Source organism: Nilaparvata lugens, chromosome X, assembly GCF_014356525.2.
Source record: "Nilaparvata lugens isolate BPH chromosome X, ASM1435652v1, whole genome shotgun sequence".
NCBI classification, from domain to species: domain Eukaryota; kingdom Metazoa; phylum Arthropoda; class Insecta; order Hemiptera; family Delphacidae; genus Nilaparvata; species Nilaparvata lugens.
In genome coordinates, this window is record NC_052518.1 from 85,377,995 (window position 1) to 85,402,208 (window position 24,214).

The following is a 24,214-nucleotide window of genomic DNA, read 5'->3' on the forward strand; positions in this document are numbered from 1 at the left end:
AGGTGATGGTTTCTTGATCCATTCCGAGCTGCGATGTATTAACACACTTTTTCTATATATTTAAACACGACATGCAGTCAAATATTAAGTAAATAATTAAAAAGACTGAAGTACTTTCGACCGTCTAGTCATCATTTTGAACAGTCACAGTGACTGTTCAAAATGATCGCAGTACTTACAAATTACTGACGTCGAAAGTAATTCAGTCAGTGAGTAAAAGTTTTTAATTATTTACTTAATATTTGACTGCATGTCGTGTTCAAATATATAGAAAAAGTGTGTAAAAAACAATACATATAAATACAATAGAAGATCATGAAAATAAAATGCATAATGTAATTAATAACCTTATCTTGATTGTAAAAAAATTGAATAATAAATACAAACTTAAAAAATGAATCAATACAAATCTCATCAATGTATTGATGTAGGCAAGCCCTACATGGATACTAATCATGTGAACCCGGTTGCCAAGGTAACTGTTTCAGCAACGAACGTTTACAAGTAGACAACTAGTTAGAGTTTTATGATGAACGTTCAAAGATGATGTTTCATTTTATTTTTATCTTGTTCATAGATGTAAACTTCTAATGAATAAAGTGTTAATGACAAAAGCACATTTACAACAGTATTTAAAATATTTCTTGTTATTGCTCCATTAATTTGTATGTTCAAACAATACAAGATTTACTCGACTTATGAGAATTACTGATTGTAAACTCAAGAGAATTTCTGATGACACTAATTCTTGTTAATTTCTTGAAGCTGAGAAATGTTACTGATATCTATGTAATGTTTAATTTTAGAGAGCTACTAACACTGAAGTTAAAGCTCAAAACAGTCTTAATTATTAAACAAACATTCAAATCTGCTATAATCCACCCTGAAGATCTCTGTGACTGCAGATATTGAAAGCAGGGAGAACAGCTAGGAGGAAATTCGATAAGCGCTATTGTACAAAAATGATCAATCCTAGGTCTTCTTCAGGGTGAATTTTTCTTTTAATAATAATGACATATTAATTACTATAATTTGAATAATTACAATTCTCCTTCCCCTTCCTTCTCTTTCCTTATGTTAGCAATGCAAATGTATTCTATAATAAATTGATAGTCAAATGAGTAAATTACGATACTACGTTAAGATTCGAAATGGATTTTAAGATGCTCGGAGAGTGAAAAATAATCCTCTTCTGGAGAAAATTGTACAATACTAGATACATTGGAAAAAAATAAATATTTGAATAGAATGTTGATATTTGAACTATAGTATAAATTTTAGAAGGGTCATTTTTGGACATCAGACTGTTGTGCCTCTTCATATAAGTATGATAATAATTGATTAAATAAGTAGAAGAAACTATTCCTTCGCCTACAAATGATAGGTATGAGAAATTATTTTTTCACCTAGAAATGATAGATCATAATTCAACGGGTTGTTTCTTACTGTAGGTTGCCGCATATTGAACCAATATCTGCGCACGATTCAGCAGTCCGTAACAGTGTAGTAACAGTCACCTCGCAATACAAAGATCTGCTGAATGGTGCCAATGCGCTGGCCGATAAACTGAGTGGAGTCGGAGGGCGTCAACGGGACTACCGCGATGCGCTGGATAAAGCCCGCTCCTGGATGAGGGATGCCGAAGGTCGCGCTAATAAACTGCTGAGCGAGCCTTTTGCTGCCGATCCTCACACTCTCCAAGATCAACTGGGACGCGCCAAGGCTTTGAATAATGAGTTCGTCGCGCAAGGAAGACTCATCGATAATTTGAAAGCGGTAAGTTTAATTGCTGATTTTCATTTGTTGGCAACTTCAACCTTTATGAATCATCTATCATTCGAATCTTCCTTCTTGAATTCCTATCTTCTTCCTCTCAATTCAATACAATTTCATTGCCATAAGCAAACAATACTATACAAACCGCTTTTATACTATAATTCTCAATACTTTACACTGCATACTATTTTTACTTTCCAAATTCAATTTCATTGTATGAAGACGTATGAGTAAATTTCAGGCTACTGTTTATTCCCAAGTATCACGGACCTTTAAGGGCCGTAGAGTCAATGAGTATTAGTAGTATATTCTCAATTAGAATTTTCCTTAAAAAAGTATATGGTGGAATCTTTTCAGTCAAATCAAACTAAAGTAAATTAATAAGACCGTTTTTTTATAATTTCGATAATCCGGATAATTTGATAATCCAGATGGGGTCCGGTCCCAATTAATCCGGATTATTGACGTTCTACTGTATTTAAATTTTTCACTATTATTCTTTATTAAAATCCATTTATAAAAATTTCCGCACTATATAGCAAGTGCAATACTTATTTTAACATATCTGACAAATTGTAATATGCAATGAATAAATTTATACTATGATTTGATCACCTTTCATCAAAGAAGAATTGTTGAAGTAGATGTAAAATTTTACGCTCAATAAAATAGATTGCTTGATTAAATCCACCTTGGTTTTATCTGAGTATTCGAATTTATGATTTAAATATTTCTGAGTTGGAACAAAGTGTTAAGTAGTAGCATAGGACCATGTTCAACTATTAGACTATAATTGTAAGCATTACATTACAATTTAAAAAATCGCCATCTTTTCTCCATGGTAGTAGTCTGATTTTCTTATCAAATTTATTATACTAATCTGGGTTCAAACTCATTCAATAATAAATATTAACTACTTTTCATATTAAGTACAGATTTTTCATTAATTGTCATTATTATAGATAACACAAATATTGCTATAAACAAAATTGTACGCTCTCGATATCATCTCAATCTATAAATAATCTTAATAGTATCATCTAATTAATATAATCTATAGTCTCTTCGGAGGCAATAGTTGAAAGAAACATGTAAACAAACATGCGCGTTTGAGAGTGGATCTTGGAGCAGCGAAACCGATTCACAGTAGCTGCATAACATATTTGACATAGACTGATGAATAAATCATAGTACTTAATCTACTGTCAATGTAAACTGTATTAAATAATAGTTTAAATTGGCACTGGATCAGGTACAATGATTATTCATCAGTTTATGACAAATATTTTAGGTAGCTACTGTGAATCGGTTTTGCTGCTCCAAGATCCATCGTTACATTTAAATTTTAAGAGTCAAGTCGTTAGAAGCTGATATGTATCATCACTTCCATACGTACATAAATAAGTGCTCTGCTTTCGAAGAATCGACTATTACTATTAATTTATTACGATGAATCGACTATAACTTTGATGTTGTGTTATGAACAGGCCCTGGATAGTCTCGTGCGTGCTGTTGAGGGTCAAGTATCGGGAGCAGAGATTGCCGCCCTTCGCGAACCTGTCTTCGACCTTGAGAACAAATACACGCAGCTTTGCGATGCTCTGGGTGAGAGGTGCAAACTGCTGGACACAGCACTGGTGCAAAGCCAGGGAGTGCAGGATGCCCTGGATTCGCTTCTCGCGTGGCTGTCATCGGCCGAATCTAGACTCAAAGATGCTCTTCGACCTGTCAGCCTCAACAAAGACCGGTTAGTAGAACGCTTTATGTACAAATTCATATCACTATACTAAGGCTACCTACAAACACATCGATTTTTGTTCGTACGGTATTTTGCCGTCCTTATAAATTATATTGGATTGAACAGATAATGTTTGTCAAGTTCCGTTTAATCTGATAGAATTCAGAAGGACGGCAAAATATCGTACGAATAAAAATCGATATGTGTGTGCGGGGCTTAAGGCCCGTTTAAAGGACACTCTTATTAAATCCATGCCATGAAAATTGGAACAAAATGCCCGATTAGTACACTGCTCTGTGAATTGGAAATTTATTGCACTTTTTATATTGTCCACCTGAAAAATGGTACTATGGTGAGGATCCCATTCAAATTGTAAATGAGTATAAATATCTAGGGGTTACGTTCACTCCCACTTTGTCCCTCAGCAAACATTTTTCAAGTAAGATACGGTATTAATAGTTTATGGCGGAAGTTCATAGGCAGCGAAGATGTACCGTTATCCACTAAATAGCAAGTTTTTGAGACAGTGAGTAGAACAACTATCACGTATGCTGGTCAGGTGTGGGGGTATCAACGTAGGGAGGATGTAGAATGTTTCAATAGATTTTTCATGAAACGAATGTTCGGGTTACCGCAGAATACGCCCAACTATATTCTTTATTTAGAAAGCGGGAGGGATATTATGTGGCTACAGACCCTAAAAATGCATTTCAAATACATATTAAAAGCACTTGCATTACCTGACCATAGATTCCCTAAAATATTAACAAGCTTAGTGGTACAGAGTAATAGTGGCTGGTGTAGTGAATGGAAACAATTATTTAATCAATTTAATGAGGGATGGGTGGACCCTATAACTTAGCCAGATCGGTGGGGGATGACGTGCGACAATATAATTGATAAAATTCGCCGTAATGTACTGGGAACTTGGTGGGAGAAAGCTTCAAATTCTCAGTTTCATCAAATATATTATACGTTAAGAACCGATAACGCAATTATGAAAGATTATTTAAACGACTCAAATAAAAGAAGGATGATTAACATAATTTTCAGAGCGAGAGGGTCATTATTGCCCTTGAATTTTAGAGTAGATAGGGGGGGGGAAACAGCTATATTTGTTCACTATGTAATAGTCAAGAAATTGAAGATATTTATCATTTTATAGGAAAATGTAAGGTGCTATCAGAGTACCGAGTAAAATGGTTTGGAAGCTCGGTGATAACGGATGAAATGGTTCAAGAGTATTTAAATGGTAAAAACTGGAAAAGTCTAGCGGGATATGTAAATGTAACATTGAGATATAGAAAGCTCCTTGTGGATGAATTTAATTTCTAAAAATAGCTGTACTATAATAATACTTGTGGATAATAGAAAATAAATATGTCATTGTAAATATTGTTCCCAAACCGAAAACTGTACATATAGCTCTGGACATGTATGATTGAGTTCATCGGTTTATTATTGTAGATTATTATTTATTGTTCAAATGAGTTCAAATTATCATTGTATCACTTCATTTCATAAAGAATTATTTGTATGTTCGATTAATAAGTAAGAATAATTTACTTTGTATCAATGTGTAGTTCATCTCTAGGCCTATAATAATGATTCAGGTTTCTCAAATGAACTGAAAATGATAAGATTCCAAGCATAGACGGACTACTGTGCTATGAGTGACTGATATTTAGTGCTAACTTCCCAGTTGCCTTATAAAGTTTATTGAGTGCTATCGCATGATATTGTGTAGCCCGTTCACTCTGTAACCTACTGTGAGAACTTTGACAAAAACTAGAAGATAAGGATGAGATATAGATTAAATAACTATCAACTCCGGCTGACGGCTTCGGCTATGCCTAAGAATTTTCGGATTATTATGAACTATGGTATTGATTGTTGACGAATGATATTGTATTTAATTTTATCTTATTTTGTATTGTTTTTTGAAGTGAAAAATAAATTCTTTATCTATCTATCTATCTATCTATCTATCTATCTATCTATCTATCTATCTATCTATCTATCTATATTGTCCACCTACTCTACTTTCTCATATCCTAAGACAACAACCGGCTGAAATTGAAGCAGTCGTAAAAGTAAAGTCAGTGATGTGAAGATAAAATGAACACATGAAACAAGCATGATCAATCATGTTTCAACATCATCAATGAAACATCGTGCACATCATCATCAATGAAACATCGTGCTCATCATCATCAATGAAACTTGTATCAATTACTAAGACTATCACTTTATTTTACGAGTTTCTCCTCCTACTACAATATCTTCTTTTGAAAATATTCGCCCTTTGAAATTCCATATAAAGTGGAGACGGTTGTCAGAAGGTCAAATTCTATTGAAAGATCTCTCAAAGCATATACAGTGTAATAATTACACAATTATTGTGTCAGTATCTGATGCAAAATTTTAACAATTATTTGTAGCATAATATTTCTGTAGTGAACAACTGAAACTATTCCTCAATGATTGAAACACATCAGCTCTTTAGGTTCAAATTTATTATGTTGTGGAATCCCCAGACGACTTATTAGCGATAATATGAATAATATTCACTTTCAATTCCTAATCTGAATTTATCATAATAATTATAATTAGCTGTAATATTTTATTACCTAATAAGTCAGCATCATACTTACCATTGTGAATACCATACAAGTTTCTATCATATTATTGCATAATAATGCTTATAGCCTACATATTTTATTGGAACAACATGACTCCTGCTCGGGTATTTTGAATTTGTCAATTTATTTAAGAATAATTATATATATATATTTTTTCAATTTATTTATTTCAAAATACATTTTTAATAAAAACTATATTCAATAAATAATAATAATTATTCGAGAATAATACTACTGTATAGAAACAGTTCAAGTTTCTGGTTAATTAAATAAATACGTTGAGTGTTAGTGCAATAAGTTTCCTTTAGTGCCGCCCCAATCAGTTTTATTTCAACTTCGCCCAAGTGAAATCAATATTGCAATGTAATTTTGGACAACTTCTGACAACCTCCACAAGGTATGATAAAATCAATTATCAGTTTTGTGATAAATTGAAAAATCCCAACCTCATGTCCATCATTGTGTTTTTCGACCAGGTACAAGAACGCTGCCTGAAGCTGGGCGACCAGCTGTCCGAAATCCAGTTGTCGCTCGCGCAGTTCACGACGAACGCGTCGCAGCTGCAGAGATGGCTGAACGAAGCCATGGAGACGGCACAGGACACAACCGGAGCTGGTCTCGAGGAATTGGTCGCGCAGCGCGATGCCAGACGCGACAAGTTCGAGTCGACTGTGCGCGAAGGAAAGGCGCTTGTCAACAGGAATGACGTCACCGACACTGGTCTGGTCAGGGACCAGGTCAAGGCCATTGAAACTCAGTGGAAGGTGTGTACAATATTTACGACTTTTTTCAGATGTTAGGCCTAATGGATTACAAGAGATATATAAGGGTTTATAAAGAGATAAGAGATTATAAATATATTTAAAATTTAAATTTCCTGGACCAAAAATAACTGGCGAAGCAGTGCTGTCTGATTTCATAACCTAATATTAAACAACATTAACTTTCTATCAAAATCGAGGGAGAAATAATACAGATTCAGCCAGTTCTGCTCCATGGTCATAATTATACTATGATTACGGTGTTATATACAATAATTGAATAAATAAATAAGGATTATAAGTGATAAAGGCTTTATACGAGTTGAAAAATAATTCCATAGTACCTTTTCGTTTTTAAAAAACTTTTTTATTTATCATATCATCTTATCATTAGATGATGAGATGAGCCAACTGTTGAAGAAAACTATTTGAAAATATTATTTTGTTTATGAGATATAATAGTTTATTTTAAGGAAAACTTGAAAATGGATTGAATATACTGAAACTAGTTGTTATTGTGTTTTATTTGAAAAAGTTTTTAAAAACGGAAGGGTACTATTGGATTATTTTTCAACTAACAAATCAAGTAGCCCTAATGAAGTGTTCAAATGTTTAGAGTCTCGATGTCCATGTTTGTCCGTGTCTCGATGTTCAATCCGTTCGTAAACAAAATTATGTTCACTTGTTTATATAAGATTCTTCCTGAAAAGATAAATTCATGTATCATCTTTTCATCTTTCAATCTTTGTATTCATATACATTTTAATCATAGAAAAATTCATTCAATTTTTAATTTGAATAATGAAATTCACAGGAATTGAACCAACTTCTCGATGAGAAACTTCGACTTGGCAAAGCTCGTACTGAACAACAACTAGCCTACGAACGACTGAGGGATCAGGTGCATGCCTGGCTCGTCACCATGGAGACCAGAGTTGGTCGTCTAGAGCCGGTAGCTGTCGATGTGGAAACCGTCAAGCGCCAAGCAGAAGAGCTCAAACCTCTCCTCAAAGATCACAGGGAATATGCATCCACTATCGATAAGGTATGAGATATTTTCTTCTTGTATGGAAGTCAAACTATTTTGAATAATTAGTAATGAATTGGAATAATAAGCCCCATTTTGCCTATTTTACACAATTCAATAGAAAAATATCCCAAATAATAATAAATCAACTAAAAATAGATACTTTTTTCTTGTACGGATTTCCACCTGCTGCTATTGTAGCAATATAGCATCAACTATGGATAAGGAATGAGATATTTTCTCTTAATTATTTTTCTTCTTTATTGAAGCAATAAATTAAAGAAGGCACGGTTGATCTAGAGAAATCGTATTAAAATACATTGTTCTTCTGCCTTTATGGGAAGAAATAAAATTTGCTCCAACCCATTCTTACAATTTTTTTAAGAATTACTATTACTAAATTTTTATATGTACATGACATAACTGTAATGTATAAGCATAAAGTAAAAAAATATCAAGTAAATTGTTAGGTATTATAGTGGAATCATCATACGAAGGTTTTGATGTCAATATTTACTTTTCTTTTATAGGGATATTACAATAATTATTGAAATGGAATAAGAATCATCAAGTAGACATCAACTTGATGCCAACTACTCCTATATTCAATTATTTCATTGGTCATTATTACATTCCAAACACACTAAGGGCAAGAAATGATATGAGAATTTGCTGCGTGATGTTGATGTTATGTATTAAGTGGGAAAATGCAAAGCTATTTTAGAGAAATAATTATAGAATAGCGCTCTTGCGTTTATGGTAAGAATTAAAACTTTATTCAACATTTTTTGGGGAGAAATCCTGTTTGCTTCTATGTTTTCATAAATAATATTTTAGAGAAATTATTAAAGAATAGCGCTCTTGCCTTTCTGGTAAGAAAAATAATAACTTTATCCAACAATGTTTTTGGGAGCAATTCCGTTGGCTTCTATGTTTTCATAAATAAATAAACATAATCTGTAATCTAGGCCTACATAGACATTTCGAATTAGATTATTCGGATTAGATTTTTTTTCAATTATTTGTTATGCACCTAGAAAACTTCTATATATTTTATAATTATTCAGAATTTTACATTTACAATGCAATACAATACATTTGTAATGTATTTAGAAATAATAAGTCAACCCATGGCGGAAAAGGTCAGTCACAATTTTTAAATATTATTTTCTGGAATTGCCATGGAATAAATAATGTTTCTAACATAGACGCTGAACAACCTAAAATATTTAACAGTTGTAATGTTGTAGGTATAAGCGAAACTTGGGCCCACAAAGATATACATTTATTATTTATATTTTTAATTTATTATTATTTATTTTATGCATTCAGAAATTTCAATTAATTTTTTCAATATTCACAGCTGAACGATCTCGGTCAAGCACTTGACTCACTCACCCGGCCTGAGTCTCCCACAAGACGCAGGTCTTCGGTCAGCCCGGTGAAGCGAGCATCGGTCACTGCACGCCGCACTTCCCAGGATGTGGGATCTCCATCTCCCACCAAGATGGGATCTTTCTCATTGCAATCACCTCTGTCACCTGGAGGCTCAAGTGGTTTTGGAAGCAGAAGGTTTGTATCAATCAATTAACTTATTCAAAACAAAAAAACAATGTTGAGTCCTGTATTTCAATTTTATTCTAGAAAATAAATATAATCTTCTATTTCTCAGGGACACAATACAATTCGAGATAAAACTATACACAATAAATATTTATGTAATCTATTAATTTGTTTGTGGTTTTGTTGTTCAAACACATGTAGTAACTTATTGAGATATCAATTAAGAATATTTTACAGGGTATACTGAAATTCACCACATATCATTCAGCTTAGACTGTATAACTGGATGGGTGATGACTCCTGGGCTTCTCTGTATATATTAATGAAGAAAAATAAAGAATATAATATGATATAAAATATAATAAATGAGGGACTAATCTTATGTATATTATTCTAGAAGTTATATGATCGTTCATTGAAGAATAAGCGGAATATTTTGGAATTCTTTTTGCTAATTAGCTATCACAAAGGATGATTCATTTAATATAGCTGCTTTTGTATTTCAAATACATAAAGACGACTATTGCTGTTTGAATGGATCACCAGTGGATGATCAAAATAATAATAATTGGAGGTTCAAGTGTAGGCTCTAGTGACGATGTTTATAAATATGGGTCTGGCTAGTTCCAATCATGGAAAAGCTCCATGATTCAGTATAAATTAGTAAAAGATTCAGTAAATTTCAGTGTAATTTTGGAGAAATTGAAGTCCAAAATCTCAAAGGATAGATTGAAGTCCAGAACCTCATAATATTACATGCTTTTTGTGTAGTTGAGAAGTTAATATTGTGGTAATTATTCATATCAAATAAAAAGACTAAGAAATTGTCAAAACCACAGATTTATTGATAGTTAGAAAGACCGGTTTCGGTTGTTACACCATTGTCAATCTCTGATAAACTCATGTGGATGTTGACAATTTCTTAGTATTTTTATATAATATGACATGCTCTAGAAGTCCTAGTCAACTTTCAATTTAATATGGCTGCATTCCTAATAGGTGGTTTATTTTTTAATTAATAATTTTTATTAATTATTAATCAACTGTAGAGTCGGTTTGGATGACCATTAATGCGTTTGTTTTATTGTAGATCATCTCCCGAAAACTTCCATCTGGAAGAGATGACACCCGTCCAACATGAGCTGAACGAGGTGAACAACCGTTACTCACTACTGGGAGTACGTCTGTCTGACCGACAGTCCGAAATCGATTCATTGAAAGATGAACTTCGCAAACACGCCGATCATCTGCGTCAACTTTCGCAGTTTCTGGATAAGGTGAGCTTCTATTACTCCTTAGCTACAATCTTCTGTTCTAGAAATAATTGTTAAGAACCATCGACTTATAAAATTACAGCATAGCATTTACTTTAATCAATATATTTCTATAACTCCATAGTAAAAATTCTCATTGAGAAAAAAATCGAAAGAATTATAAACTTCTGTATCACTTGTAGTTCTCACTTGATACACTGACATGCAATCATTATTCCAACGATATGTAAGGTTTATTTACGCGAGTGCTCTAATTATTTCTCAGAAGAAACTGTTTATTGGATTTACTCTTTTATCCTTGATATCATCATCGACTATCATCAAATCACATCTCGTTTATATACTTCATATTTTGGATAATTATTTTGGTTAAGATTTCTAAAATGCAGAAAAATCTAAAATATGTTCAACTATCACACTCTAGATTCTAGAATCTAAGCTGGATGTTTCGTGAACAACATATCAACTATCCTACTCTAGAATCTGTGCAGAATGTTTTGTGAACAACATAAAATTCAAATCTATTTATGAACAAGCAGTTCTTGATGGAGTTGAACTGAAGAAGAAATAAAATCTTATCTTACTCTTCTTCAAATGTTATCAACTTTTCAAATAATTATACAAATTTTTACAGGTTCAGAGAACCCTACCCAAAGAGACTATCGCTCAGACAAAAGACGAAGCTGAGAAAACTTGCCGTGCCGCCAGAGCTGTGCAAGAAGAGATGTATGAGAAACAGGCGCTTCTTGAGAGCACCAAGGCGGGAATTACCGATCTCCTGCGCAGGAAGGGATCAGTGGCCGGAGCTGACCGTCTCCACGACGAGTTGCAGGATGTTGTCTCAAGATGGCGTGCCCTCCAGGATGCTTGCAAGAATAGAATCGCACTGATGGAAGGTCTGAAGGACTTTTACGACACCCACGATAACCTGTCCAGCTGGCTAGCATCTAAGGATAGAATGATCACAGTTCTGGGACCGATATCTAGCGATTCGCGTATGGTTCAAAGCCAGGTACAACAGGTACAGGTGTTGCGGGAGGAGTTCCGCACTCAGCAACCCCAGTTGCAGCATCTGTCCGATGTGGCGGCTGATGTGTTATCTCGTGTGCCAGCTGATGCTCCCGACTCGGCCAAAATCAACAGCAAACTTCGTGCCGTGCAGGATCGCTGGAATGACTTGTCAGCTCGATTGGACGCGCGACTCGCCAGTCTTGGGGCTGCCGCTGATACGACCAGGGAGTTCGATGCTGCTCTCACCAGACTCAGAGACACGTTGCAAGCTATTTCAGACCAGCTGGATGATGTGCCAACTGACCGTGAGCCTGAAGAACAGCTCAGGAAAGTACAGGTAAGATACATTTAAAATTAATTAATCTTTGTGACAAGTATTCTCATCTACAGTAGTCTAGAGGACTGATTATCCGAACTAATTGATACATAATAGTGCCCGGTTAATAGATTTCAACTCGATTTTACCCATTCCCTTCAAATATCTCTGTCTACTGATAAATTGTTGAAAAAATAAAAATTTCACACTCAACACAAAAACTGCTACAATAATTAAACGTAGGGAATCGCATAAAATAGTGAAATTATACATCAAATTCTCTATACTCTATAAGCTCAAAATTTATTTTTGCTCACGGAATTTTTTTTTTATTAATCGTTATGTTATGTTATGAAGCCAAACACAAAAAGCTAGAAGCAAAACATTTTTTTTTTTCAAAAATATCACACATTTGAGAACTAGCTCTCAAGTAAGTATAGACGTGCGGTAATTTAAACTTTGCATTGTGGCCTGCAGTACATAGCAGTACGTGTTGTATGTTATATGACTTGTATAGACTTATTCTTCATTTACAAATTCAAATTTACATTCCAGTTAAAATAGACATCATGTTGTGTAATTCAATAACTGGTACAGTCACTCAAATCTTTTATTAGCTGCTTGAAATACAGAATAGGTTTTTAGGGGATTACAGTTTTTTATTTCACGCCTAGTTTTTACTAGGCTTCAGTTGAATTCAATTTATATTCTCAATAAAAACAGATATAAAACTAGAAAACCTTTATTGCCAGTTTCGAAATATATTCACACACATCATTAAATAATATTGTGATAAGTAAAAAAGAAAAACACATTTAGCAAAGCTAGAAGAAAATAACAAAATGTTACTAATAACATATAATGCATTCATCAAGGCTTTTTCAGCTTTACCCTCAAAAATAATATGTATTTGTATATGTTCTGATAATTATTCGTTCATTCATCCATCCATGGTCAGTTAATTTTTCAATTATAATAATCACGTTCTTTCAATTTTCTTTAGTTAAAATATAGAACACAACAAATAGTGGAAGCATAAGAAAAACATTATCAAAAGCTGATAAGAAAGTCCTCTGAACTTGAAAATTATCAGTTGAGTTTATGTTTGAAGAGTCTTCGCAATTTGATATCAGTAGCCTAGAATGGTTATAATTAGTGGTGAATTATTATTAATTTGGAAAAAAGTTTTGATAAAATGATCAGTCTGGACTGATATAAAGTTCTCTATCGATATTATTGAAGCAGAACTGTTGAGTCTGGAAATGACGGGTTTGAATTAGAATTTTAATCTAGACTGATATGATATTCTGCATCTTTATCATTGTTTTTGTGTTTGTAAATTGAATTAATTCATTGATAAGCGGATTAAGTTTGACTAATTGTGTGTTGATAATTTATTCAGATGCTTGAGCGTCAGTTGGAAGGTGCTCGTCCATTGCTGGCTGATCTGGAGAGTGCTGGAGCCGATTTGTGTGCAGTTTTGTCCGATCCAGCTAGTCGCGCCGATATTCAAGCCAAACTATCGGCTGTTGACCGACAGTACAGCGCCCTGCAGAAGAAACTGGATATGCGTAAGGCGGAAATTGAGAGCACACTGAGAGACGGCCGACAATTCGAGGCCACTTGCGCCAAGATGCTCGGCTGGCTGAGTGAGCAGATTGCAACACTCAATGAGAGATTGCTAGTTTCGGCTGATCGCGATGTTTTGCAACAACAAGTTGACGCGCATGAACCTATCTACAAAGAGGTAATTATGATGTCAAATTTATTTTATTCTTACTATAAGACAGAATTAAATACAAGTCTGTGATGAGACCAGTGGCTTAAGATAACTTTTTTAATGAAACACTGGAATTTCGTCTAGAAGTATTATGAATTTATTGAAACATTACGTACATGTTTCAACACCTGTCGTGTCATCTTCAATCTCTGAACACACTGAATGTGCCACCATAGGCTCTGAAACATGTATGTAATTATTCAATAAATTCGTGATTCTTCTAAACAACATTCCAGACTTTTTTATTATGGATAAAAATCACTACATCTCATCAACAACAGACAACAGCATCCGAAGTAATAATTTTTTTTAGTGGAAATAATATAAAGAAAATAACTAATTGATTATATATCAACTATATAATATATATAGCAAATATGTGAAAATTGTATTAGAAATAAAATCTAATACAATTTATAAGCATTCACTTATAAAGATGCACCGCACAAACACAATACGGTAAATTAAAAATATAATTTTTAGAAAAAACACATACCCTTCAATATATTGTCTAAGTTATTGAATCATATGGTTTGTGTGAAATGTATTCGAAGAGGAATATTTGCACACAATATGTCACTTCTACATTCTGTCTCTTGTACTAGTTGATGCTCAAGTCATGAAATTATCTTTGAAATAAGTAATTCCATTTAAGAAAAATTATAGAAAGTATAAAAGGAAAAACTACAATTTAGCAGTTGTTGCAAATTGATATCCTCATAAGTTGGTATCATTGGTATCATAATTTACATTACGTACAAGAAGAACACTTGATACTTGTATTGATTAATACTTGGAGTTATTCTCAATTGACCTTTTTTATTGACCCAATTATTCCTATAACTACTTTTTTCATATTCTTTATTATTTTCTCTTAATTTACCTTTACTTTATCTTATTTGCATCTTCAATTGATTCTTTGAATAATTAGTAGAGTTTTACATATAATCATAGAGAAAAGATTCCATAATATACTATATTTCCTCTATGATACAATAAAGTGAAAAATAGTATGTGAAATACTGTGGGTAATTGAAAGAAATAAGTACTTGATTGATACTTTGAAAATAAGTTGTTATATCATATGTTCTTTACATCTTCAAGTGGATTTTGGAAATAACTTATTAATATCTTAAACTATCTTTGGTCGTAGATAAGCACAGTAATTTATTTTATCGAGTAACTCTCACCTCTGTATTATAAAATGTATACTTGGAACAAATGTAAACTGGTAGCATCTATAAAAAATTGCTGCTAGTATAATTCTGAAACCATGATTGCATTTAACTGTTGTTTTATTCAAAGGCAGAATGAAGTTCATTTTCATTTTCTTTGCTTTTCATAGGTTCTACAAAAGGAACACGAAGTGATCATGCTGTTGAACAAGGGTCATGAGCTGATCTCGCGTGCAGCCAACTTGACTCCCCAGCGCACAGACACACGCAGCTTGCAGCGCGACGTCGATAAGATTCAACAGCTGTGGGAGCGACTACGCAAGGACGCGTCAGAGCGACAGACTCGTCTACAGACCTGTATGGAGCACTGTCGCAAGTACTATCGCGCGGCGGACGCGTTCACACCGTGGTTGGCGCAAGCTGAAGCCCGCCTGGAGTCGTTGAGACCTGACAGCTTCAAGAGAAGGGATGTGGACAGGCAGCTGAGAGAGTTGTCTGCTTTCAGAAATGAGGTAGGTACTAGCAGAGACAAATGATTGATATTACTACAAGCAATATAAGTTGAACGGTATCTCTACCATATAGTACTATAGTCCGGACAAAATTACTTTTGACTTGGAGGAATATGCGGCGCAGAGGAATGGAGTGAGATCAGCCAATTACAGTGTTGAATAGAGTCATAGGTAGAGGCGCAGTTGCCAATTTGTCGATTAGACTCAGTCGCTTCAGTTCAGTTCAGTTCAGTTCAGTTTCAGTTCTTCGCCACAGTCAATTGACCGGGGAATTGTCAAGTTTTATTATTAATCTCAATATCAAAATTTGATATAAATAAAAAAAAATATTTATTTATTTTTAATATAAATAATCTAATTGTCAAATCTTAATAGTTTATTTTCGCAAGTGCTGGAAAGTATGTTCCTCTGTGTATTCAGAAACTGCATAATATGGCCTTACAATCAAGTATTTTTTTAATTCTGAGACAAATAATTTTTTGCTCTCAATAGTTTTGAGATGTAGCGGGAGAAGGTTGAATAATCGTGATCCTGTGCAAATTGGAGATCTTCGAAATTTATCTAGTCGGTGCCGAGTGATATTCATATTGGTCTTATTTCTTGTGTTGCAGCTATGTTGATTGCCTCTTAAAGGTGGATTTGAGTTTTTTGCTAGTATTATAGTTTCCAAGATGTATATAGATATTACTGTAAAAATTTTGTTTTCCAGAAACAGAGGCCTGCAGTGCTCAATTACATTCGTTTGAAAAATTGTTCTTATTGCCTTTTTTTGTATTCTAAGTATTTGGTCAAGACAGTTTTGGGGTGCAGCTCCCCAGGCAACAATCCCATATCGCAGGTGCGAAGTAAACAGCGAATAGTAAGCAGTTAGAGCCGTTTTTTCATCCGTAGTATTTCTTATTCGTCGTATCACATAAAGTGCTGAGGATAATTTCTTAGATAAGTAGTCGCAATGCTGTTTCCAGCTCAAGTTCTTATCGACCATCACACCAAAAAACTTAGCTTCCAGACAGGAAACTTCGTTTGTGTATCATGTGCACAGAAACACTTACTAGAAATTAGAGAACGGTGTCCGGTTTAGAACGGCAACATAGCGCCGCTGTATCACACTACCTTTCTCTGCTGGGTATGTCCCTTCAAGCTCCAAAAAGTAATTTTGTGTGGACTATAGTGATATTTCAATTAAAGCCAGCATTACACTACTGGATTAAAGTTTCTTGTAAAACCGCCTCTGTTTGCATTTCATACTTTATATTATTAAAAGTTTCAAAGTTAACACAAATACTTTGTGTCAAATCAAACAATTGTATTGAAAAGCTTTATTGTTAGGCTTCAATTTTAATATCTATTCAATTTTCGTCATTAAAATCCATACATTGTTTGACTATTCGACAATACATAATTAAATATATGTCCAGTTTTATTAAAATGAGATTACTCTTCTAGCCTACATGTAATACAGTTTCTGAAATACGAGTAATAATACCCACTTGAAAAAAAATAGCATAACATAATCTTGCTTTAGTTCAAAAGTCAGAACTATATATATATTTTTATCCATCTAGATGAGGAAATCTAATTAAATCCGTCCAATAGTGAGGCTCATATACTGTATTCCATTTTATGTAAAAGCTGTTGGAGGATTTTGAATTTCACAAGACTAAATTATCAAAGTTCTTATACAGTATTTCCTAAGTAATCATGCATTATTATTAATTTATTGTTCGAAGATACTAGAAAAACTGAAGATCATAATTGACATAGCGATATAACAAAAATTCCATTCCTAGTATTATTTTCAAAGTATCAAATTAAAATTTAAAGTAAGAATTAAATATTATACTCTATTATGCGCATTTCTTCGGAAAACTGAAGGGATAGAATTATGAATAAATATGAATTTAATTAAATTTGTTTCTCAGGTGTGGAAGCGGTCTGGTGAATTCGAAAACTCACGCTCCCATGGCGAAACATTTGTGGCAGCTTGCGATGTCGACAAGGAAGTTGTGAAACAGGAATTGGCAGCTATGAAAACTCGATGGGATAAGTTGAACAATGAGCTTCTCGAGAAGACACAGTGGCTCGAAGAGATGTCAAGACGATTGACCGACTTTGCAGATCAGCTGAGAGATCTCAATCACTCAGTTCAAAGGTTAGTTCTTTGTAATTTATCTAATAAACACTTTATGAGCTGTAGAAAAAAATATTCATAAATTTATTTGATTAGAGCTCTCCATAACGATTATTTTCAATCATTATCTCATAATATGATATTTGACATTCATTTAATATAAAATATATAACATGATACTCAACAGCAATTATCAGTCCAATGATGCATTGTTACTTCTGCTTATTATTTTACCTTTCAACTTCCAGGTGTGAAGACAGACTCGCATCCCATGATGCTATTGGAGCAGCGGCTCGCGATCCCAAAGCTCTCGAAAGAATAAAGTCACTCCGAGAAGAGACGAACGCCCTGAGAAAGCCTCTAGCTGTGTTGAAGAAATCAGCTGATGATTTGGTCTCTGAGGCAGCTGAAGTTGGAGTGTCTGATGCAAGTCACCTCAGAGATGAAGTTGACGCTATTGGAGAACGGTTGGATGATCTACAAGGTTTGTTCTGATATACTTCACTTTAATTTTCTATAGAATTTGCGTATTTATTCATTCACAGAAACAAATTATAAAGTCATTGATGCACTGGAGATACAGTTGATGATAAAAATAGTTTGGTTTGATAACATTACCATCCTTTGATAATAAATGTGTACGAGTATAGTACTTAGTAAAGTATGCGTATGTGTAAAGGTACTCGTATATTAGAACGATTTGTAATGGTTGATTCTTGTAATGTATATTGTAAATCTCCCCAGTAATGTCAGTGGTACTGTAGGTTGTATGCAATTCCGACAAATTGAACATTCAAATTCCCTAAAACTACAATTATTAAAATGGCTTGTCTTTAAGGAAGGACGTTCATTTAATTCTTCTCTGCTGTTTTCGTCTTAATTTCTTTCTTTGTTATCACTTACGCAGACACGTAATCTGCGATTCTGCTATCTTCATTTATTTATTGATCCTTTTCTTTTCCATTGGACATAAAAAGACTAAAAAATACTTCTAATACGCAGTTCTCAAATATTAGTTCTCATACTTTTTTATTAATATAAAAGTAGTTTCAAGTATTTATTTCCGATATTTGTCGTTTCAGGTCGTCTGGACGACCGCTGCAGCCGTCTGCAGTCAGCTGCAACAGCTGTATCGCAGTTCAACGATCTTGTCAAGACACTGGTTGTCGATCTAAACTCTCTGGAGAACGAATTGGATACGATGAAACCGCCGGGCAGAGATCTGAAAACTGTTCGTACGCAGCAGGACGATCTTGCTAGATTGGTGGCGAAAATATCGCGGGCTGGAGATGAGGTCAACAGAGCTGTCAACGCTGGAGAACATCTTGTTGATAGCGGTATGTGTTTTATCATCTATATATTTCATTCAACATTTTTCCAAGTGTTCAAACTTAATTTAGTTTTTGCGCCATTTAACAGATAAATATGATTAATGATATAAGATAAATATTCAATCCCACTTTATAGTAAAACGATGGGGAAATATATAATTTTCAGTTGTATTATTTTATGAAATATTGTATATTATTATTTTTTCAAATCACTTCATTCGTATGGGCTATTCTTTTTAATCATTTAAAACAATATAAAAACAAAAGGGTAAAAAAGGGTAATTGATGTTTTTAAAAATTAGTTTTCATTTTCCCACTTGTAAACTATCTAGTTTACGTTATAGTTTCATAATCAACTTGATCGATTATCAATAGACTCGAAAGATTGAATTTTGAGATGCATTATTTCAATGAATAAATTTGATTTCAATATAATAAATCTCGATACTTTAAATATTCTTTCTGAGTTTGAGAAATTTTTTCACTTTTGGCTTTCTTAATTCTTCAAGTATTATTGTCTCATGATGAATTTTGCATGTTTCCTATACATTTTTCAGACACAATGTGGAAAAAGACATTCTCATTTCAATAGAGTAAAAAATGGATTTCGGTTCATAAGCATGAAAAGTTCTCATTATTTTTTTATATTTTAAAAGAAGTTGAAGCTTTGAGATGCTAAAATGAGTAATGCTGGAAATATATTTGTCGAGTCCGTACACATAAGTCTCTACTAGTTTATTCATCTCATAAGGAAAAGGATTACTGTAATTCGTATACTCATTACTTGATTGGAGAGCTTTGTATCGTTTAATTCATTAATAGAAAGAGTTCATGGTACACTAATGCCCTTTTCACCAATTTCTCAGTATCTATTTTTGCATATAATTTCATTAGTTTCATGATTTATTTTGCAAATTACAGGTTTTGCCTTAGATACAGCCGGCACTCGTGACCAAGTGGAATCACTGAGTCGACAGTTGGGACGTCTCGAGGAACGAACTCGAGCACGCGAAGAAGAACTATCCGACATTCTCGACAAACTGCAAGACTTCTACAAGAACCATTCCCGAGTTGTCGACGATATCACTCAGGCAGGTGAAGATCTACGACGGTTGAGACCTGTTGGATCCGAAGTTGATGCCATCAAATCCCAGCAGGACGAGTTTGCTTCATTCAGAAGATCAACTGTTGAACCACTATCCCAAGCTGTTGATGATATTAACAGGAACGGCCAAGGCTTGATCAGGTCAGCAGCGGGAGGAGTGAACACCAGTATCCTGGAGAAGGACTTGGAAAAGATGAACGATAAGTGGAACGCTTTGAAGGAGAAGTTGAATGAGAGAGATAGGAGGTTGGATGTCGGTTTGTTGCAGTCTGGAAAGTTCCAAGAAGCGTTGGAAGGTTTTGCTAAATGGTTGAGTGACACTGAAGAAATGGTAGCTAACCAGAAGCCGCCTTCTGCTGACTACAAGGTCGTCAAGGCGCAGTTGCAGGAACAGAAGTTCTTGAAGAAGATGTTGGCCGACAGACAAAATTCGATGTCATCGTTGTTTGCTATGGGCAATGAAGTTGCCGCTGATGCCGATGCCCAAGAACGCAAAGCAATTGAGAGGCAGTTGAAGGAGCTGATGTCCAGATTTGATAAGTTGTGTGAGGGTGCTGCTCAACGGTATGACGCTCTCATGGAGGCAATGGCTGTCGCCAAAGACTTCCAGGATAAACTTGTCCCAGTAACTGAGTGGCTAGATCGTGCCGAGAAGAAGGTCAAAGACATGGAACTTGTTCCCACTGACGAGGAAAAGATCCAACAAAGAATACGGGAACACGATTCACTCCATGATGAGATTCTTCGCAAGAAGACAGACCTCTCAGAACTCACCGAGGTCGGAAGCAATCTTATGGCGTTGGTTGGCGAGGAAGAAGCCTCAGCTACCGCTGATAAGATCCAGGACGCTGCTGATCGGTATGCTACCCTGGTGGACAGATCGGATGCCTTGGGTCAGTTACTGGAGGCATCTCGTGCTGGCTTGAGACACCTTGTGCTCACCTATCAAGACCTACAAGCCTGGATGGAGAGCATGGAGACAAGGCTGAACAGATACAAGGTTCTTGCAGTCCACACCGATAAGCTTTTGATGCAGATGGAGGATTTGGCTGATCTTACTGAAGAGGTGAGTGTCACTTCTCAATTTATTTCTCATTGATTTTATCAAATCAATAAATTTAAATGATCACCAATTGATCCTAATCAACTAAATTATAATTAGTGTATGAAAATATAGGTTGGAGCCTCGCAACTTAAGTTTTCATTGATATACCGGTCATGGTTTTATTCCTATCCTGTCTGGCATATTTTCAGGTGAGAATGCACCTCATTATAAAATGGTAATAATGAATTATTATAATTATCCACGCACAAGTAAACGACTCATATAGACATCCAAATAAAATCTTTTTCAATCTTAGATCTTACCGTCTCAAAACTAATTTTTGTCTTACATCGAATTTAAATTTAGATTTCAATCTAATTTTAATTGGGGTTTTTAATTTATATTAAAACATCCTTCATAGATTTGGTAAATTAAATCATTGTTGAATTAATCACCATTCAACAGTTAACAATTCCAATTTTTTGTATGTTATAAAGGTTTCTAACCACCAAAACGAGGTTGACGGAACCGTTGATTCCGGTCTGGAGCTGATGAAGCACATCTCAAGCGACGAAGCAATTCAGCTGAAGGACAAACTGGATAGCTTGCAGCGTCGCTACAATGACCTCACTTCGCGTTGCTCCGACTTGCTCAAGCACGCTCAGGATGCTCTGCCTTTGGTGCAGCAATTCCACAATGCACACAACAGTCTGGTGGACTGGATGCTTGGTGCCGAGGCTCAGTTGCAAGTGGCTGAGCCGTCTGAGGACGAAATTAGAAGGTATAAATAGATACATAAGTACATAAATAATAGATCAAATACATGGATAAATGAATCATTCAAAATAATTGCAAAGATTTGTCTTTAAATATAAATAAAAATATAAATCTCAGTACCCTTTTGAATTATTTTATCACAACATGTTTCGGACATTAATGCCATGACTTGAAAATGGCATTTTATATTTTATCAATAATTTATATTAAAAGTAGCCCTACAGATAAAAGACAAGATTTGTCTTTGTATTAATGTATAATAATCATTTCAAATATCCAATGAAAGCTATACAGATAAAAATAAGGACTTCTGCAACTGCAAATATTGACAGTAAAATATATATATATTCCAGCAGTTGGATAATATATAATAATCGATAATATAAATAATCTTGCAGTTGGATAATATATTCCAGCAGTTGGTTAACTGCAATTTCCAATAACTCTTCCATATTTGTCTTTGTATTAAGTGGAATTTCTAGAACAAAACTTCTGTTCTGGAAACTCAATCCGTTGTCTTTTCTAGAATAATTTATACATAATTAAAAACTAGAATATTTTCAAAAAATGTCACGAATTTATTGTGAAATTACATACAGGTTTCAACACCTATAGTGTCATCTCCACTGAAGATGTATGTGATTTTACAATAAATGCATGGTATTTTAAAATAATCCCTAGTGTTTCATTCTGGATAAATAACACTATATCTCACCAAAAACATTATCTGAAATAATTTATATCTCATGAATAAAAGAAGACAACATATTGTGTTTCGCTTGGATGCTATATTATGATAGTTAGGAGCATAACCTTCATAATATTTAGATGATTTAAACAAAATTAAGAAACGAAAGATGTTATGGACTTTTGGTCAATAGTCTGTTTTTTCATTTTCTATATTGACTATATTGTTTGCTCTACCCTATAGATAAATAAACACAAGTGATTATTCTGTGAATTATTTGTGCAGGTTGGAGCAAGACGTCCAGGAATTCAGACCTGTCCTGGAGACGGTGAACCTTGTCGGACCTCAACTGTGTCAGATCTCACCCGGAGAGGGAGCTGCTACCATTGAAGGCTTGGTCACCAGAGATAACCGGCGATTCGATGCCATCGCTGAACAAGTAAGACTTTCAAAGCGAATAAAAACATAGAAGTAGTTGACCACTGTTTAATTTTGCACAGTTATGTTATGTAAAACTATGTAAAATTGAACATTACTTACTACATTCATTACTGTTATGATCTGTCTGTAAACGTGGTTCTGTTATTTAATGTCCTGTTGGGTTCAGCCAGAACAAATAGTATCAGTCACAAAACAACTATACTTTCAAAATGTTTTCCTTGTCATAATTATAATTCACATTTATTGGGATGCAGTCATTATGGTTTTTCAGATTTTTCTTATACTTTCTAATATACATTAGAGTAAATTCAACAAAGTTTTCATAGCTGTTAGTTATGAAATTTTATCTTGTTTTAAACACACAGACTCTGTATTTTCCAATCCGAAAAAGAAAAATCACTTTGTATTGCGTTTTCATTCTATAGAGTAATGTTTATTTCAGCTCTCTCTGAGAGTCAAATATCTCATTCAAATCCATACCAATTCTATATACTGTTCTTGAAATGATAAGGCATATAATTCACAGTATTAGGGTTTTCACCCACCTCATAAGTGCACTTATTTTCATTTACTACATCTAAATAAAAGTGAAATCCATCACTTATCAGCATATGGAGTAATGTAATGAGTATTGTCTGTGTAATATTTTTGATACTGCTTCCAGGAGTACATTAATGAAAATTGTTTTCTCTTGAAGGGTCATACATGTCCAACTGATGTAGGGATTGTTTAAGGTCTGATTCTATTCATTTTATTATGTATTACTTCAATAGAAAAATTACAACAACTTAATAGAGGCTTACAGCTTTGTTATAACATAAATATAGAATTATTGAATTATTGTCATCATTATTTTCCAAAATGCTCAAAAACACTTTTATGAAAGTTTTCTATTTCAATTTTAAAATATTTAGTATTAGTCAACCCATTTTTAATATCTTTTCCATCATTATCTAGCATCTCTAACACCATTAGCACCTAGTTAGAGACTAATAAGCTATTCTATTTTGACTTGAATTGATATGAATGTTCGATTGGTCCTATTCTACTTTATTCTTTCTTTATCCTTTTTTTATTCTTTCATTTGTATTTTGTTATTCTTTATTTTCGATTGGTCCTAT

General features: G+C 34.0%; 1 protein-coding gene across 1 annotated transcript in view; it reads left to right on the plus strand.

Annotated features, from left to right (window-relative positions):
* Positions 1–24,214, plus strand: part of LOC111045140 — a 192,677-nt gene that overhangs the window by 113,884 nt on the left and 54,579 nt on the right. Inside the window, exons 33-47 of the mRNA XM_039442087.1 lie at positions 1,452–1,776; positions 3,264–3,527; positions 6,633–6,920; positions 7,732–7,962; positions 9,308–9,516; positions 10,598–10,784; positions 11,416–12,129; positions 13,511–13,855; positions 15,234–15,575; positions 17,498–17,727; positions 17,955–18,190; positions 18,789–19,043; positions 19,959–21,208; positions 21,685–21,968; positions 22,938–23,091. Of these exons, the coding sequence (XP_039298021.1) occupies positions 1,452–1,776; positions 3,264–3,527; positions 6,633–6,920; positions 7,732–7,962; positions 9,308–9,516; positions 10,598–10,784; positions 11,416–12,129; positions 13,511–13,855; positions 15,234–15,575; positions 17,498–17,727; positions 17,955–18,190; positions 18,789–19,043; positions 19,959–21,208; positions 21,685–21,968; positions 22,938–23,091 (5,314 nt within the window). The remainder of the gene's footprint in view (positions 1–1,451; positions 1,777–3,263; positions 3,528–6,632; positions 6,921–7,731; positions 7,963–9,307; positions 9,517–10,597; positions 10,785–11,415; positions 12,130–13,510; positions 13,856–15,233; positions 15,576–17,497; positions 17,728–17,954; positions 18,191–18,788; positions 19,044–19,958; positions 21,209–21,684; positions 21,969–22,937; positions 23,092–24,214) is intronic.